Raw genomic sequence first — 18,067 nt, forward strand, 5'->3', positions numbered from 1 at the left:
TGCAGCCTTAAAGTACGCAGCCTTAACGGTCCTCAAGGTCCGCGTACTCAAAGACCGCTAAGGGCGGAAGTGCGAGGCTTGTAGGCTTGTGAAATGGGACGGTCTAGCCTCCGTCGCACTGCCCAGGTTGCCTAGCAACTATGATACAAACCGCTGGAAACATTTCATACAGCTTTGTTTGACAGAACCCATACGGTAAAAAAATACATTTTTCCTGGACAAAATATATTTTAAATATATGGTAAATATATGTTGTATTTGTGATGCTCAAAAAAAAAAATTTTTTAAATTGAAAATATATTTTTTTCAAACCAAAATACATTTCAAAAGATATTTCAGGGTGAAGAAAATACATCTCCAACCTTACAGTAGAATGTATATCAAAGTATCCTTTATTTAAAATGTATTTAGTGCAATAATGATGATAATAATAATACTAAAAGTAACAACATGTTTTTTTACAAATGCAAAAACAGTTGGATTCAAACAAAACAGAGTCAAAGGTTTAGCAAGAATTAGGTTGTTTATTCGTTTGCTTACAGTATTTCACATGACACAATATCTCACTATAATGTAGCGTTCACTTGACTTTGAAATTATCTGTCAGTGATACAGTAAACAAGATACAACAACTGCTATGATCACTTTACTTTTTGACAATATATACAATATAGTACTTAAAGGAACACACTCCACTTTTTTTGGAAATAGGCTCATTCTCCATCTCCCTCAGAGTTAAAAATGCAGCGTCTTCTTTCTAGATCCGTATGTTAGTAGGGCTCTGGAGCGTGATCTTACCGGATGGGGCGTAGCCAGGATTTTTGGTCGAGGCGCCATATTAGCAGGCCAAACAAATGCTTGCTGTGTGGTCGATTGTAATGTTAGATTGCACTACTGGCAAAGGAATAAGCTTGAAAACGGGCTCTTTTCATTGTTTCCTCACCTGGAAGCATCATGAGGTGTTGGATGTTACCAAAAGAAGGCGTCTAGCCTGGATAGCAGCTGTGAGACGAGCTGATATTCAGTTCTCTACCAGCCACAGATATCTGTTGGTGTGCTTCAGTATTTTCATTCTGCTAAGTTCTAAATAAGTTCATATTACTCTTTTTATTTTCAACGCGCTCTAAGGTCATAGCAAATTAGAACAAACATGCAGAACTACCTTTATTTATAGAGTTGCTAATTATTTGGCATTAATGCAGCAAACCAGCCTATGAAATGAATGAAACAAATCCTGACTGGGTTCCAACACTACACATGGGACACTACGAAATCCCTGCTCCAAACTACATGCTACATACCACCATGCCAATCAGGTTACTTCTTCCATGTGAGGGTGAAAGGGTGACCCTCCTGGATAAGATGGCAAAGGTTTGCTGCGTTTTGGTGAACATGTACCTCAGTGTGTTAGTAAAACCAGGGGAAAATACTCTTGTTAAATACTCTTAAAAGTCTTGTGCTCTATATGTAGTGATAAATTTTCAAAAGAGACAGTAAATTACAGAATGCTAGTAGTGGGTGATATAAAAATGCTGTCATGATTTTATGTAAACATTTTGTCATTTGTAAACTATACATGACATTGATTCTACATTATAACTGCTGTGATGTTCTATAAAGTGGTTTTAATTAAAAATAGGCCAACATTTCGTTGTTTCTTTATTCAACTTTTGAACAGTGGTAATTAGTAAGTACATATTCAGTAAATGCAAATTATTTACATGCCCCCCTAAATGAAAACATTATGGGTTATTCAGAACAGAACTATGCTTGGAAAAATATTTTCTCTGCCAGACCGCTGGATTAAAGACTTCTTCATGGCCCACGTGTACACAGAGCTGCAGATGATCAAAGAAGCATTGCAAAAATACCAGAACCTAATAGAGGCTGGCTTTTCGAAAAGTACCTACATCATCTCACAGATTGCTGTGGCCTACCACAATATCAGAGATATTGATCAAGCTTTGGCTCTGTTCAATGAGTTGAGGGAGCAGGATCCGTATCGTATCGACAACATGGACACATTCTCAAATCTGCTTTATGTCAAAAGCATGAAGCCAGAGTTGAGCTATTTGGCCCACAACCTGGTCGAGATTGACAAGTACAGAGTGGAGACGTGCTGCGTTATCGGTAACTATTACAGCCAACGCTCTCAGCATGAGAAAGCAGCTCTCTACTTCCAGCGGGCCCTCAAACTGAACCCTCGCTGTCTCGGTGCCTGGACACTCATGGGACACGAGTACATGGAAATGAAAAACACTTCAGCTGCCATTCAAGCCTACAGACATGCCATTGAAGTGAATAAGCGAGACTACCGTGCCTGGTATGGTCTGGGTCAGACATACGAGATCCTCAAGATGCCCTTTTACTGTTTGTGCTATTATCGAAAGGCTCACCAGCTCAGGCCGAATGACTCTCGTTGCATTGGGTGAAAGCTACGAAAAACCGTCACAGCAAGCCGAAGCCAAAAAGTGTTACTGGAGAGCATATTCTGTCAGAGATGTAGAGAAAATGGCTCTGCTCAAACTGAGTGTGATGATGCTGCCCAGTGTTACATGCTTTACATTCAAGACATTTTCTCTTGTGGGGAACAACTGGAGCATGCTGAGGTACCTGGGCCAGTACTATTTCAAGAACAAGCTCTATGATGAGGCATCCCTTTGCGCTCAGCGCTGTTGTGACTATGACGCACGTGAGGAAGGAAAGGCTCTGTTGCGGCAGATCTCACAGGTCAGAGATCAGATTGAGACGCCTTCAGCAGACCTGTTTGCACCACTCTCAAACAACAACACTCCAGTCAGGAGGGTGTCTCCCCTGAACCTCATCTCATTTACACCCTGACACCAACTCTCTTCTTCATTGGCTTAAAAAAAATGGACAATTTATCTATCCTGTGACATGAAACTGCTCTGAAGGTTATCTTGACGATGGCTGCGTTGGAATTTGCATAATAAACTGCATTTGTTTTTGTGTTTGGGGGGTGGCTGTAGCGCAGGTGGTAGAGCAGGTCATCCACTGATCGGAAGGTTGGTGGTTCGATTCCTGGCTTCCCCTAGTCTGCATGCCAAATATCCTTGGGCAAGATACTAACCCCAAATTGCTCTCCGACGCATCTGTCGGCGTATGAATGTGTGTGAATGTTAGCTATGAAGCACTTAGAAAGATGTGCTTGTGCGAATGGGTGTGAATGGGTGAATGCACAACTTGTATAAAGCGCTTTGAGTGCTCAGATGAGTAGAAAAGCGCTATATAAGAACCAGTCCATTTACCATTCATGTTAGTTGTTAGTCCGTCTGTGTTTCTTCCCTGCGTTTTCTCCCGGAGTCGTCCATTCAGGTTCGTTTTGTTAGTCATTCCCCGTTTAGGTCAGCTTTAGGTTTTGCTTTGCTCGCCATATTTCTGTTTCTGCCACCTGATTTAATAAAAGCTCGCTCACTTCCAAGCCGGTGCCTGCGTCTGGATCCAGTCTCACACTCACCACACGTCTGCCCCCGCAGCCGTGACAAGAACGATGGCCAACAGTTTACTGTCAGTCAGAGTTTGATCATTAACAGGGAGCAGCAGGGTACAAAAGTCACGCAGAGTAGCTGAAAGTATCCAAGTACATGTAAAACTGTCCTTTATACTTTCAGGGACTTTAATCAATAATCATTTTTTCTACTTATGTGCTGTTTTGCACTTCTTGCAGCTGAAATTGTGGCACAACCTTCAGGTTAAGTTTTAAATAAAAACAACAACAACTTGTTTTCCCCTCTCACAAAAAGCAGCTGTTGCTCAGCGCCACTTCAGATGTAAATGAATTTTTAGAAACTCAAACAAAGTCAAGTTTCCAGAAACTGTAACATTTTTTTTACTCCCATTAAAAATCTCACAGCCGCTGATATTCATCTGTGAACATTTGCTAACCAGTAAAAATCTAACTATACATGCTGCTGGTCAGTTCAGCTCCATCTTCACCAGTTGTGACAGTTAAAATGATGCTTAGAGGTCAGATATGACACAATTTATCACATTCATGATTTTTCCTGTGGTGAGCAAATCCACACTGTAATTGAATCTGTTCTTTTAGAGAAAAGGTATAAATGAGGGGTGTCAAACATAAGGCTCGTGGGTCAGATTCGGCATGAAAAATTCTCCATCTGACCCGCTGGATGGCTCTTTCAGTCAAGCATATTGCATTACCTGATTAAAGATACACAACTATCACCTTTCAAAAGACACGGACAAGTCAGCCAGTAATGGGAAACACATGATGCATTTAAAGTTTATGTTCAACTGTAAAATATTCTCTGTAATGTAAATTGTTCTGCTCTCTGACAAACCATCAGAGGTGCAGCACGTGTATCATTTGGTGTTTGAAGCAGAAACAAAAGCAAAGAGTTAAAGGAAGACACATTTGAAGAAGAAGGAAAATGAAAACAAGACGTCACTGAGCAACAACCTGACAGAACGAGAGCCAACAGTTTACTATCAGAACTGAGGCTGATCATTAACAGGGAGCAGCAGGTAACAAGGTCATCAGCAGTGGAGGAAAGTATGGAAGTAATACTCAGCTTCATATTTGAAGATACTCGAGTATCTTAGCTGCAGGTCTGGAACAATGGTTTTATTTCCTTTCCCATTAAACATCTCACACAGCCCCTCATCTGTGACCCTTAGCAAACCCACTGGATATCTACCTGTACATAAAGGAGATCAGATCAGCTCCATCTAGACCAGCTGTAACAGGAAAATGCTGCTTACACTTTGATGCATCACTTTCAGTTTGTCATATAAAACAATATATCAGATTGAGGCATTATTTTCCTGCAGTGAGTAAATCTACTTTGTACTTTACTCTTTTCTTTTAGGTAAAGGGTCTAAACAGTACTTGTACACTGTGGAAATCCCATAAGAACGTCTCCTGAACTCTGAAAAATAACAAAACAAAGACTAAAAGGAGGTCATGGGTGCTGATGATGATGATGATGAAGAGGAGGAGTAGCATGCATTTAAAAAGTGACTGATGTCCTAGAATACAACAGAACAGTGTCTCTACAAACTTATGAAAACATGACAGTCTTGCATTAGTTTGTATTCTTATGATTTCAAAAAACGAGGGAAAAATCTCCTTGAAATCCACAATTCCTTTTTGTTATTTCTTAGTGTGTGACGTATTTTATTGCCTTTATGATTGGTGCAAACAGATTCCTGATTCATAATGGAAATAGATTTTAGACACAGGAGGAACACGCAGTGATCAGCAGGAGCAGCTTGGAGTCCAGTCTTCTTCACACTGAGGAGGGACATATATGCAGGAACAGCTGTCATAACTGTTACAACCACCAGATGGCGAAAGAGTCCCACTGCAACTTTAAGCCATGAAGGATGTGTCTTGATGTTTGTTTGTGATAAATCTGCTTTATGTGAGTCTTTTTCAGAGAGTAACAGTAATATGTCTGATTATATGTCTTTAATCAGTAAAGTCTCGCTTTGCTAGAAATAAATCAATAATAAAATTGTAAACATTTCATGCTGAAGACATCCTCAGACAGAATTAAATACATACATAAACACAGCCTGGTGCCAATAACACAGCTAATGACACTGCTGTATCACTGGCTTTACTGATTAAAGACCATATCTGAAGGAAATCTTTGAACACAACAGAAAGTGACCTTTTAAACCTGCGACACTGATGCTGCATTCAAGGACCATTAAAAACATCTGAAAGGACTTAAGAACATGAAGAAAATGTGACTTGTTTCTCTGTAATGAAGCTGTTTTAGTGAAGAAAGTTGAAAGGTCACAGAGCGACTGCTGAATCTTCTGCTCTAAACATGAACTCTGAACTTTGTGATGCTTCAGGAGGAAAACTGCTTCAGTTATTCTCTCAGATTAGTTTCATATTTTCTGCATCAGATTTGAGTGAGATCCTGGAATGAAGACAGAAGAAAAGACTTTGTTCAAAGTTTGATTTATAGTCAAACCTTCCAGTTTATTCACACAATAAAACATCAACACAATATATGAATTCATTCATTAAAATCACAGTTTTCCCTCATTTGTTTGATGATTTTGACAAAAACAAACACAAACACACACACATGGTCTGCCATACTCATGAAGAGAAATGTGGACATTTTTCAATACAAATATTCCAGAAACATTTAGAGGATAGAGAAGTTTACATTTTCATGTGGAGAAATATTTTAGTAAATCAAAATGATGATGAGCAGTGATAGCCTCCATAAACAGTCACAGGAAAGATCTCCTTTAAAAACTCAGAAACATCAAGAGAACAACTAGAAGATGTGGAGGTACCACCCATAATGTTTGACTGACAGCTGATCTCTGTGCAGAAATGATGGAGAGAAAATAAAATGAAACTAAAATACAGATTTAAACCCACAATATGAAAGACTTCAGTCTATTTCACTTTAATCAACTCAGCAGTGTCTCCATGAACAAATAAATAATCGTAAACCCTCAGTCCAACATAGAGCGGCTGAGTGAATGTGGTCTGGACTCTGTGGAGGAGAGTCATGGTTTCAGAGACGCTGTAGACGGACAAAATACCTGCTCTGTGATCCAGGTACACTCCTACTCTGGAGGAACGAGGACCTGAGACACGAGTTTGGATGTTGTTGTGCCAAAATGTATAACTGTAGTTGTTACAATATAATGACCAAGATTTGTTATTACGTCCAAACACACATTCATCACCTCCTTTTCTGCTGATACTCTTGTATGCGACTGCTACATAAATTCCTCCCCCTCTCCACTCCACCTCCCAGTAACAACGTCCAGTCAGACTCTCTCTACTCAGGACCTGAGACCTGTTAGTGAATCTGTCTGGATGATCAGAATAAGACTGTTCTTGAATCATTAATGTTACTTTTCTGTTCCCCTCTGATAATAACAGCTCTTCATTTGCTGTGTTTGGATCCAGTGTGATTTCACATGAATATTTTAAGAATCCAGCTCTGGTCTTTGGCTCTGGTGGATCTGACAGTAAAACATCCACTTCAGTGACTGTCAGTGAGATGTTTGTCCATCCCTCTCTCAGAATGTCCTGTAGTTTATCTCTGACCTCTGACACAGCTGCTGTCACATCCTCAAAGTAGCTCAGAGGACGGATATTGATGCTGGATGAATCTGTAGACTCACTGAGTGCTGACAGTGAGGGGTAGTTGTGTAGAAACTGGATGTGATCCTCTGTGTGTGAGAGCTGCTTCAGCTCAGCATCTTTCCTCTTCAGCTCAGTGATCTCCTGCTCCAGCTTCTCCTGAAGCTCTTTGACTCGACTCACTTCAGTTTCCTGCTGGGATCTGATCTGCTGCTTCACATCAGAGCTTCTTTTCTGGATGAGATGGATCAGCTCAGTGAAGATCTTCTCACTGTGCTCCACTGTTTGATCAGCAGACTGATTGATGGCCTCCACCTCCTGTTGAAGCAGCTTCACATCTTTCTCTCTGTCCTGGATTCTCTGCTGGATGTTTTGTCGACTCACCTCCAGCTCTCTCTGCCTCTCAGTCCTTTCTGCTGCAGCTGAGACTGTGTCGTGGCCTTTATGTTCATCCACAGAGCAGAGATAACAGATACTCTGCTGATCAGTACGGCAGAACATCTTCATCACCTCATCGTGACGAGAGCAGATGTTCTCCTGGAGCCTCTTGGAGGGCTCCACCAGCTTGTGTTTCTTTAATGGAGCCACATCATGATGAGGCTGAAGGTGTTTCTCACAGTAAGATGCCAGACAGACTAAACAGGACTTGAAGGCTTTCATTTTTCTTCCAGTGCAGACATCACAGGCCACATCTTCAGGTCCAGCATAGCAGTGATCAGCAGGAGCAGCTTGGAGTCCAGTCTTCTTCAGCTCCTCCACTAAATCTGCTAACATGGTGTTTTTCACCAGGACAGGCCTCGCTGTGAAAGTCTGTCTGCACTGAGGGCAGCTGTAGATTTTCTTCTTTTCCTCTTCATCCCAGAAGCTTTTAATACAGTTCCTGCAGTAGCTGTGTCCACAGGGAATAGTCACCGGATCCTTCAGTAGATCCAAACAGACTGAACAGCAGAATTTTGTTTGATCCATTTGATTCATGTGCTGTGCCGTTTCACCGTCTCTCAGTGACTGTCAGACAGTTTCACTTCCTCTGAACAGAAACAACCTCTGTGCTCTGAAGGGAAACAGATCTCTGCTCTTTTTCACCTCCTACAGGAAATGAGGCTCACCAGCAACTGCATTTACACCATGTTGTTTAGACCCATCCTGATACAGACACATCTGTGAAGGGAGGCGCTAAAGAAATATTCTTACAGAGCAACCAAGAGCCAATCACATGATGCAGGGTGTGGTATGTTTGGTTACAACATGCAGTAACAAGTCTGACCCAGTTAAAGTTTAATAGTTTATCTTTACTTGGTGCTTTGAAATGTGACAGTCAACACTCAGCGAGTTCATTTTATATTTCAAAAAGTTCAGCAAAGTTTAGGATGCTGTGATGAATAAAAATAAATCACACTTTATATTTTGACATTTTCTAATCTTAGTTCATTCTCACACTTACAGAATGATGCATGGGAACAACTGACTCCACTAAATCAAACCTATGTTCAAATGAGATTATGATCATTAAATAGACACAAATATTTAAATTTAGCAATAACAAATGCAGATCACAGTGTTTACAAAAACAAACAAACAAACATTATTTTGTAGTTTTTCCTGTGTACACAGTCACAGTGGATTTTCAATGAAAACATCAAGATGTGCTTGAAATGAAAACTTTCAAGTTTAATTCAAGGTTTTAGTAAAATTTTGCCTGAACTGTTTAGTAATTTTTCACAAAGTGTCCATGTCAGTAATTCATTCAAATGTATTTTGGTCTTAAACTGATCCAGTAAATGTAACTTTTTCTCACCTACTTAACCGAGTATTTTAGTTGTTTAACTGTCATTATAACTAAACTGAACATCCAAAACTTTTCTCACTGCAGTTTTGTTGTGCAGTTATAGCAGCACTTTGAATCATCCACAGTTTTATAGAACTGTCTGTTGAATTGTTGTTTTGTTTGTTACAATGCTTGCTTTTATTTAAATAATTGATGATAATTTGATGTATTTGATTATTTATTACTGGTGCAAACAATTCATTTGTTCATGGTGCAAATATATAGTAGACTCAGGAGTTTAACTCAGTTTTCTTGGCCTTTGTTTATCGTTTCATTTAAAATCTTAATGGGTAAAGATCATCATAATTACATGTGAAATTATATGTACAAATTATATGTTCCATTACACTATTAACAGCACAGATTATACAGCAAACATCAGATTCATGGATGGAGCCAGAGGCTAAATGACTTGAATGACTAAATGACACCTCACTTTTATACCTGCTCACCCTTTCTCCCCCCTTCCCTCAGTGGACGTCACATCTGCACACTTGGGCCAATCAGGTTGTTGACATTTGATCATCTGATGTCCACCCACACCTCATCTCTCTCTCTCTCTCTCTCTCTGACTTACAAGATTTAAAACAACTTTAAAATCACTTCATTACATTTTCTTTATTATTCTTAATACAGAAAATTCACATTCAAAAACTTAACACCGAATAAAACAGAGTAGCCAGTAGTGGGACATGGTTCCAGCAACTCTGATGGTGACGGCCCGTTTGAAGCTGAAGCTCCGGCACATGAGTCAAAAAAATCAACACACTGCTTCAGAAACGCTGCTGAGGTTTGGTTTGTCTGAACAGAGTCACGTGATCAATGACGTTTGAAGCTTCATTCAGCACGTCACTGCTTCAGTACCTGATTCAATGATTTATAAGGAATTGAACCACTGGTGGGATTTGTGCTGTGTTTTGGTGATTTTGTGAGAGCGAATCAGTGTGTGACATAATTATAGACATGGAGCCAGGAAGAGAGGACGCTCTGCCTGTTCCTGAATAAAAACCAGTTCATCAGCATTTCTGCTCCCAGGTCTAAAATATGATACTTACAAATATAGAAGTTATAGTATATAATAGGGCTGGGCAATATGACCCAAAATTCATATCTCGATATTTTTTACCTAGACGGCGATTTAAGATATATATCTCGATTTTTTTTTTTTTAAGCCATAAAGTAAGAACAAAAAGAGAGTTCTTAGTCAAAGCTGTGTCCCAGATGTCACACAGGCACTTTTATTAACATAGAGCATAGATGTACATAAAATTTACTCAAAAATAAATTATGAACATTTATTAAATAATAATGCTCCATAAATAAAAGAAAACAATGTTGTTTTTGTGCATAACAAAAAGCTCACAATTGTGCAGTCAAAATGTAAACTAAAAGACACTGAGCATAAAGACAGATTTCACAGCTGCTCTGTTCCCAACTTCTACTGTGTGACTGACAGCCAGGAGTTTGAAATCCTCGTCGTAACCACGTCTCTTAACAGGTGCCATTTATGGTCCTTATACACAGTAGGGTAATATTACGTTGAAGCACAGTACGTATCACTCCGCGAGGCTCCTCGGTAGCCGTAATGCTCTGACAATCCATCAAGCGCTGCAGCTCCGTAGCTTAGCAAAGTCATATTAAAACATTTTTGACAGATTGCTGAGCGCTGTGTTCCACATAAAATCGGTTCGCGGCCATCAAGCACAACCAGAATTCATACATAAGGGATGATGAAAATGAAGGGATTTTAGGCTGTGCAGCGCCTCTGGGCTGCATGGCGTTAGCGTGGTTAGCTCGTTAGCGTGGTTAGCTAGCTAACACGTTGACGGCGTCCAGCCCCACGCACGGGGCGATGCGCAGTAACTCGTTAACGGAGGTTTGCCGTGTCCATCTTGTCGCTTCCTGCAGGTGAAGCGATGGGGGAGGAGGGGGAGTTGTGTTCAGTGAAGGAGGGGCGAGGCCGAGTAATGTTGCGTAAAGACAAAAGTGGACGAAAGAGAGGCAAACTTGCGGCTCCACAAGTATAGTTATAACGTAACATAGACTATATAGATATAAAGGATATTGTCACATCTTATATCTCGTATAAAAATATATCAATATTTTTTAAAAACTCGATATATCGCCCAGCTCTAGTATATAATATATCTTCCTGATGATCGAGGAAAAATGAACCTTCCCATTGAATGTTTTTGGTGATTTCCTTCCTCTTTGGAGCTAAAAGAAACCACCCAAACACATGAGCTATCAATAGAAAGACAGGATGTCCTCTATGTACTACATCAGGACTTATTATGATAGCTCAAATAAGTCAAAAGATATAGACCAAAAATAAATGTTTATTACAGAGGACTTAAATCAATAGGCTGGTTCTCAGGAGGATGTAAATGTACCTGTCTGCTGGTTAATTACTTAATCAGGTGGAAGCAGGGACCTCACAGCACAAGCATACTCACAACCTATGAGATTGATTATAAGATTACAAGATTTTTTTTTTTATTAGCAAAAAACATCAAGAAGCCACAGGACAACAACCCATGGCATGTGGCTGACATCAGACGGCCTCTGATGTCCAAATGAAGCTTTCTGAAGCTTGCATTGAAAAAATGGTTCATTACTCAAAGCTTTTCAGCACAGTCCTCTTTGGTGACATCTGGTGGACAAAACTATGAAGAGCAGCTTAAATCTGCAGCTTATAATGAACTGCTTCATTATGATTGCCCACTCTGCAGACCTGAAAAAACAATGTCATGTTTATTTCAATAATGAATCATTTAGATAAAAAAAAACGGGACAGGAAACTGAACAGGTGACGCAGCTAGGGGCAACTGATGCAGCTGGTGGCAACACTACAGACCAAGCTGGAACACTGAAAGGCAGAGGAGCAGGCTCAACGAAAACAGTTTGTGTGAAACTGGTTCCATGCATTGAACCAGCAGGTGCCGAACATAAGGTGATCTAAACTGCAAAAACTAACAGAAACAGACCTGATCTCGGGAAGTCCGGATTCCCGTGTGAACTTATGAAATCCGCACTAGCGAGAACGCGAGTACGGACTCACGTACTTGAGCATTTAGAAACGGCCTAACAGTCTGCAGTTTATGAAGTAATCTCAGCTAACGTCAGCTAACAATGTTAGCTTGGTGGCAAGTAGCCTTCATAAATAGTAACAAAAATCACAGACACATCGAAGATACTGAAGTTTCGCCCATCCCATTCTTCTTATGACGTGGTGTCAGAAATGCATTCCTGCCTGTGCACTGCTGGCTCTGTTGTGCTGGCTCCGGGTCCATTTTGTAATTGACACCACCAACATTAACAGGACGCTTACATTAGAGCTGTTATTGTGTGTTTTGTTTCAGTTTCTGGCAATCGAAGAATCGAAGAAACTGTATTAATTCCAGAGGGAAATTGAGTTTTTTAAAAAAAGGGCCACTGGTTGGACATGAACCCACGACAGCCGCTCTCAGCCATACATCATATGATTGCATGGTCATCCATCCGAGCTAAAGCTGCACCCGACTGCATTTAATCACCAAAATTGGAGAAGGGATAGAGAGGACATAGCCTAACATATGAAACAGGAAATGACCACTGTGTGTTCCATTTATTTTAAGTAACTGTATTCTGAATATCACCTATTTAAATGGGAACTGTAATGGAATACACTTACTCATATTTTGCATTTTAAATACGTAACGCCGGTACATGTATTCCATTACTCCCCAACACTGCCCAATGAAACACATTTAGCACTGTGGATAAAAATGATCCAATGTGAAAATGTAATTTGACCCCCAACCCCCATCATCGAACCCTTGAAAGAGAAAGAACATGACACCAGCAGTCAAACACAGTGGTGGTGGTGTAATGGTCTTGTCGAGGTATGTAAGGACGACATGAGAGCTTGTCACATTTCACTCACTTATTCTCAGCTTAACTCAACTGGTTTCACAAGGCGGCAAGGCCCCCCCAGAACCCAGAAACATTACTCTTCCCAGTTCCCCTATCGCTGGGAGTGAGTGGAGTCCCCTGGTGGTCCGCCACAAATACCACCCCCCTCCCAAACACCCAGCAGTGTCCCCCACTGGTCCAGGACCCTGGGCATAAGCAAACGGCCAGAACGGCTGAACCTGGGAGGCGGAGAAATGGTAGAGGGAGTCCTAGCCTGAGTATGAGGCCGGTGTGGGCAGCCAGGAAAGGCTGAAGGAAACTTGAGCTCCGGTGGTCAAGAGGCGCCGCTAGAGGAAAAACCAGAGTCCAGTAATCCTGTGAGGTGGTCGGCCACGGCGGGGGACCTGGGCTAGTGTCACTTGGTTGTCCACCAGAACATTGGCCAGTTTAAGTCTGTCCACACATACAGTCTCCCTATGCCTGCCGAAACCCAAAACAAAGTGCTTCTGGCCTGATTTGAGGACCCCATATGGGCCGTCATAGAGTGGACGCAGCGGTGTCCTATGTGCATCATGCCAGACAAAAACAAACTTTGAACTGTCTGAAGTCTTCGGAACAAAAGTGTCAGGCAGGCAATGGTGCACGGGACCTGGAACACCAAATGAGTCCACTTGCTAGCGAGGGGACAAAACCAGGGAATGGGAGCACGGGTAAGAATTCCCCGGGGACATGGAGAGGCTGACCGAGGGCCAGTTCAGCTGGAGGGATGCCAAGAACCACTGCACAGAGCAGCCCCAGCAAAACCTGGGGTGGCCAACCCAGCCGCTAATAGTCAAAGAAGCGCGGAGCGCAACCTTAAGCGACCTGTGAAACCTCTCGCACATCCCATTAGCCTGCGGGTGGTATGCAGTGGTGCGGTGAATCTTGACCCCCAGGCTGTCAGCCCCGAAACATAATGAGGGCCCTGTCGGATGTAATGTCAGTAGGGGGACCACAACGTGAAACCCAAGTCAAGAAAACAACTGGTACCGGTCCGTGGCCCGGGGGTTGGGGACCGCTGCTTTAGTGTGCTTATGGACCTTTGTGCGCATGGAACGCATGCAGCCCATTCCCTAACTGACTTGCGAAGGCCTGGCCAAGCAAATGTGGAGCTGACCAGTTTGACAGAGGCCCGGACCACCGGATACGATGACTCATGCACACAGTCAAAAACGCGAAGACGCCATGAAACGGGAACCACGGGCCATGAGCGACTAGTCGAAACGTTACAGACCAGAGGAGGAAAGGTCTGTGCTCCAGCATGAGGCCCGCCGGTGAAGACTGAAGTGCAAAGATGTCCGAGTCACCGCATTGCTTCAGGGCCAATCAGAATGTCCGGCCATCAGTTTGTGCCCTGAGGCTGGGCGATGCAGCAGGACAATGATCAGAAACACATCAACAAGTCTACGAAACAAACAACTACAAAATAAAAGCTTTGGAGTGTCCTAATGAATGTTTGGACTTAAATGAGACTGAAATACTTTGGCATGATCTTAAACATCCTGTTCATGTTTGAAAACCCTCCAGTGTTTCTAAAAGAAAAAAAAAGGTTGTGGAATTGCGTAAACAAATTCTGGATTTAAATCAGATTGAGATGCTTTCCTGTGGTTCATTTTTTACATGCAGAATAGTAAAGTGAACCAGAGTCAAATTCCTTTTTTGTGCACAAACCTGGTCAAATAAAGATGATTTTGATTCTGATTCAAGAGATTCTGCAATAAGGAGTCAGCCAAAATTCCTCCATGACAATGCAAAAGACTCAAAGTCAGTAACAATAAATTCTTGATTCCTTTTTTTGTTAGTACGGGAGACACAACCTGTTATTAGGTTTGGAGGGTAATTATGTTTTGATATTGAAAAGTGGAGAAAGTGTGAGAGTGCGTGCAAAGGTTTGAATACACAGGTGTGTGTGTGTGTGTGTGTGTGTGTGTGTGTGTGTGCGTGTGTGTGTAAGGGATTACAAGCTCTCAAGAAAACTGATTATTTCTTTTATTTAAGTTTCATTTGTTTTAGTATAATTTAAAAACAGCAACAATTGGCAGAGATGAGATTATTTTGACTTGGTAAACGTAACAAACAGATTTTGTGTTTGTTGTTACTTTTTCAAAAGTAACAATAACAAAGTTCACCTCCTCTTTAAAGACCGCAGGTGCAAATAGTTTAACGGTCAATGTAAAATATTTCTGAAGGAAATGTTCATGTTTTTTTAGGAAGGCTATAATCGTTCAAAAACAATGCCACACCACATCCTTCCAGTACATCTACAGTATAACGTCACAGAAAATATCATCACTGCAAAGCTGGTCTGTCTGCACTGTTGACCTGGCACCCAATCAAAAACATCTGACACTGTTGGGAAAAACAAAAACAAGCAAAAACAAAGTGCTGAGATGTTACATAACTGACTTGATGAAGCCACCTGAGAAAATATTCTTCGGACACAAATACTGTCCTCACTTTTAAAGAGCAAACTCTTAAATATTATGTTTAAAAGAAGATTTAAACCTGTTGCTGGCATAAAATTCAAAATGAGTTTCTTTACAAATATATATACAGGAAGGTCTTGTATTGTCTCTGTCCCAGCCCATGAATTGGAAAACAAAAACCAAAAAAACAATAACTAAATAAAATCAAATAAATATATTCCACTTAAATACATACAAATACAAACACAAACATTTATATTTTTTTGTGGAAAAATACTTTATAAATAAAAGTCATCTAGTACAGTGCAGAAATGCTAAAACAGTGATTGTGATAATTTACAGAGAGAAAATAATAATAATAACGTACAGATGTGAGCCAGCTGCTGTATCAAAAACACGTCTGTTTCAGTTTAGTAAACTTAGCGGTGTTTCCAAAGCAGTGAAGCCAAAGTCCAGCATAGAGCGGCTGAGTGAATGTGGTCTGGACTCTGTGGAGGAGAGTCATGGTTTCAGAGACGCTGTAGAAGGACAAAATACCTGCTCTGTGATCCAGGTACACTCCTACTCTGGAGGAACGAGGACCTGAGACTCGAGCTTGGATGTTGTTGTACCAAAATGTATAACTGTTTTTGAAGCAGTCTAGTGCCCAGGATTTTTCATTACGTCCAAATCTATATTCATTCCCACTCCCTGCTCTGCTGATATTCTTGTATGCGACTGCTACATAAGCTCCTCTCCCTCTCCACTCCACCTCCCAGTAACAACGTCCAGTCAGACTCTCTCTACTCAGAACTTGCCACATTATAGTGAATCTGTCTGAATGATCAGAATAAGACTGTTGTTGATTCATTGCTGTTACTTTTCTGTTCCCCTCTGATAATAACAGCTGTTTGTTTGCTGTGTTTGGATCCAGTGTGATTTCACATGAATATTTTAAGAATCCAGCTCTGGTCTTTGGCTCTGGTGGATCTGACAGTAAAACATCCACTTCAGTGACTGTCAGTGAGATGTTTGTCCATTCCTCTCTCAGAATGTCCTGTAGTTTATCTCTGACCTCTGACACAGCTGCTGTCACATCCTCAAAGTAGCTCAGAGGACGGATATTGATGCTGGATGAGTCTGTAGACTCACTGAGTGCTGACAGTGAGGGGTAGTTGTGTAGAAACTGGATGTGATCCTCTGTGTGTGCGAGCTGCTTCAGCTCAGCATCTTTCCTCTTCAGCTCAGTGATCTCCTGCTCCAGCTTCTCCTGAAGCTCTTTGACTCGACTCACTTCAGTTTCCTGCTGGGATCTGATCTGCTGCTTCACATCAGAGCTTCTTTTCTGGATGAGATGGATCAGCTCAGTGAAGATCTTCTCACTGTGCTCCACTGTTTGATCAGCAGACTGATTGATGGCCTCCACCTCCTGTTGAAGCAGCTTCACATCTTTCTCTCTGTCCTGGATTCTCTGCTGGATGTTTTGTCGACTCACCTCCAGCTCTCTCTGCCTCTCAGTCCTTTCTGCTGCAGCTGAGACTGTGTCGTGGCCTTTATGTTCATCCACAGGGCAGAGATAACAGATACTCTGCTGATCAGTACGGCAGAACATCTTCATCACCTCATCATGACGAGAGCAGATGTTCTCCTGGAGCTTCTTGGAGGGCTCCACCAGCTTGTGTTTCTTTAATGGAGGTGAATCATAATGAGGTTGAAGGTGTTTCTCACAGTAAGATGTCAAACAGAATAAACAGGACTTGAAGGCTTTCATTTTTCTCCCAGTGCAGACATCACAGGCCACATCTTCAGGTCCAGCATAGCAGTGATCATCATCAGGGGCATCTTGAAGCCTAATCCTCTTCAGCTCCTCCACCAACTCAGCTAACATGGTGTTTTTCATCAAGAAAGGCCTCGGTGTGAAAGTCTGTCTGCACTGAGGGCAGCTGTGAGCTTGCTTTGTATCTTCTGCATCCCAGTGGGCTTTGAGACATCTCATGCAGTAGTTGTGTCCACAGGGAATAGTTGTGGGATCCTTCAGTAGATCCAAACAGATCGAACAGCAGAATTTTCTTTCGTTGTTTTGAAATTCTAGCTCCGCCATTTCAGCTCTCAGTTTCATGCACAGCCAACATGTGTCTCTGTCTGCAATGTTAGAAAAGTTTGTCTGAGCTTCCAGACATATAAGCTGGTTACACCCACTCACAAATTTAAAGAACCATGAACGTGAAGAATGAGCAAATATGTACCGTGTGGGTGAAACACCCAACCCTGACGTATCATCAGGGTTGGGTGTTTTGTTTGGGTTTTTTTTAGATGCAACAGTTGTTCGAGATGCTGAAGATGTATTCATTCACAACAAACAAGGGTGTGCTATAATTACATGCTTTAATGTTGTAAATGTTAATGTGATAAGTTACTTTTGTTTTATTCCCACGTCAACACTGTGCTTTAGTAAAGGGCACACCTTTTGTAAGTCTCTGCCTCATATAATCAGGAATGTTAACAAAATAATTGCTGTAGCGTCAATATTTGGGAAATAAAAAAAGATTTTTTATAAAACAAAAAAACAAACAAAAAAGACCAAGAACACAACAGAAATCTACCATCTGACTTTGCATCTGGCCCTTCTTGTTTTCTGTTGTCGCATGCTGTTGTTTGCTTGTTTGCTCACCTCTCCTCCAGACTACACCTGGTCTCTAGCTGGCAAAGGCCCAGGAACAGCAACACCATGAGTCTTTATGACGTCCTTTTAATGGGGAGGTTGGTGGAAGGGAATGTGCCACGTGTAGTATCTGT

The 18,067-nt window shown here is 41.4% G+C and overlaps 2 protein-coding genes and 1 pseudogene across 2 annotated transcripts; 1 reads left to right on the top strand and 2 right to left on the bottom strand.

Annotated features, from left to right (window-relative positions):
- Nucleotides 1–1,751: 1,751 nt before the first annotated feature.
- Nucleotides 1,752–3,604, top strand: LOC146497227 (cell division cycle protein 23 homolog pseudogene; annotated as a pseudogene).
- A 2,620-nt stretch (nucleotides 3,605–6,224) lies between these two features.
- Nucleotides 6,225–8,629, bottom strand: LOC146497228 (tripartite motif-containing protein 16-like). The gene has a single exon (XM_085139299.1). The coding sequence runs from the start codon at nucleotides 8,081–8,083 to the stop codon at nucleotides 6,410–6,412; it is 1,674 nt and encodes a 557-aa protein (XP_084995425.1). The 5' UTR covers nucleotides 8,084–8,629; the 3' UTR covers nucleotides 6,225–6,409.
- A 6,964-nt stretch (nucleotides 8,630–15,593) lies between these two features.
- On the bottom strand, nucleotides 15,594–17,419 carry LOC146497229 (tripartite motif-containing protein 16-like). Its single transcript, XM_085139298.1, has one exon. The coding sequence runs from the start codon at nucleotides 17,388–17,390 to the stop codon at nucleotides 15,681–15,683; it is 1,710 nt and encodes a 569-aa protein (XP_084995424.1). The 5' UTR covers nucleotides 17,391–17,419; the 3' UTR covers nucleotides 15,594–15,680.
- Between the last annotated feature and the right edge of the window lie 648 nt (nucleotides 17,420–18,067).

This window comes from Neolamprologus multifasciatus, chromosome 18 (assembly GCF_963576455.1).
Source record: "Neolamprologus multifasciatus chromosome 18, fNeoMul1.2, whole genome shotgun sequence".
NCBI lineage: Eukaryota > Metazoa > Chordata > Actinopteri > Cichliformes > Cichlidae > Neolamprologus > Neolamprologus multifasciatus.

Bases quoted from the DNA above. Each gene is read 5' to 3' on its own strand.
- LOC146497228 (XM_085139299.1), bottom strand. From the start codon at position 8,083: ATGAATCAAATGGATCAAACAAAATTCTGCTGTTCAGTCTGTTTGGAT.
- LOC146497229 (XM_085139298.1), bottom strand. From the start codon at position 17,390: ATGAAACTGAGAGCTGAAATGGCGGAGCTAGAATTTCAAAACAACGAA.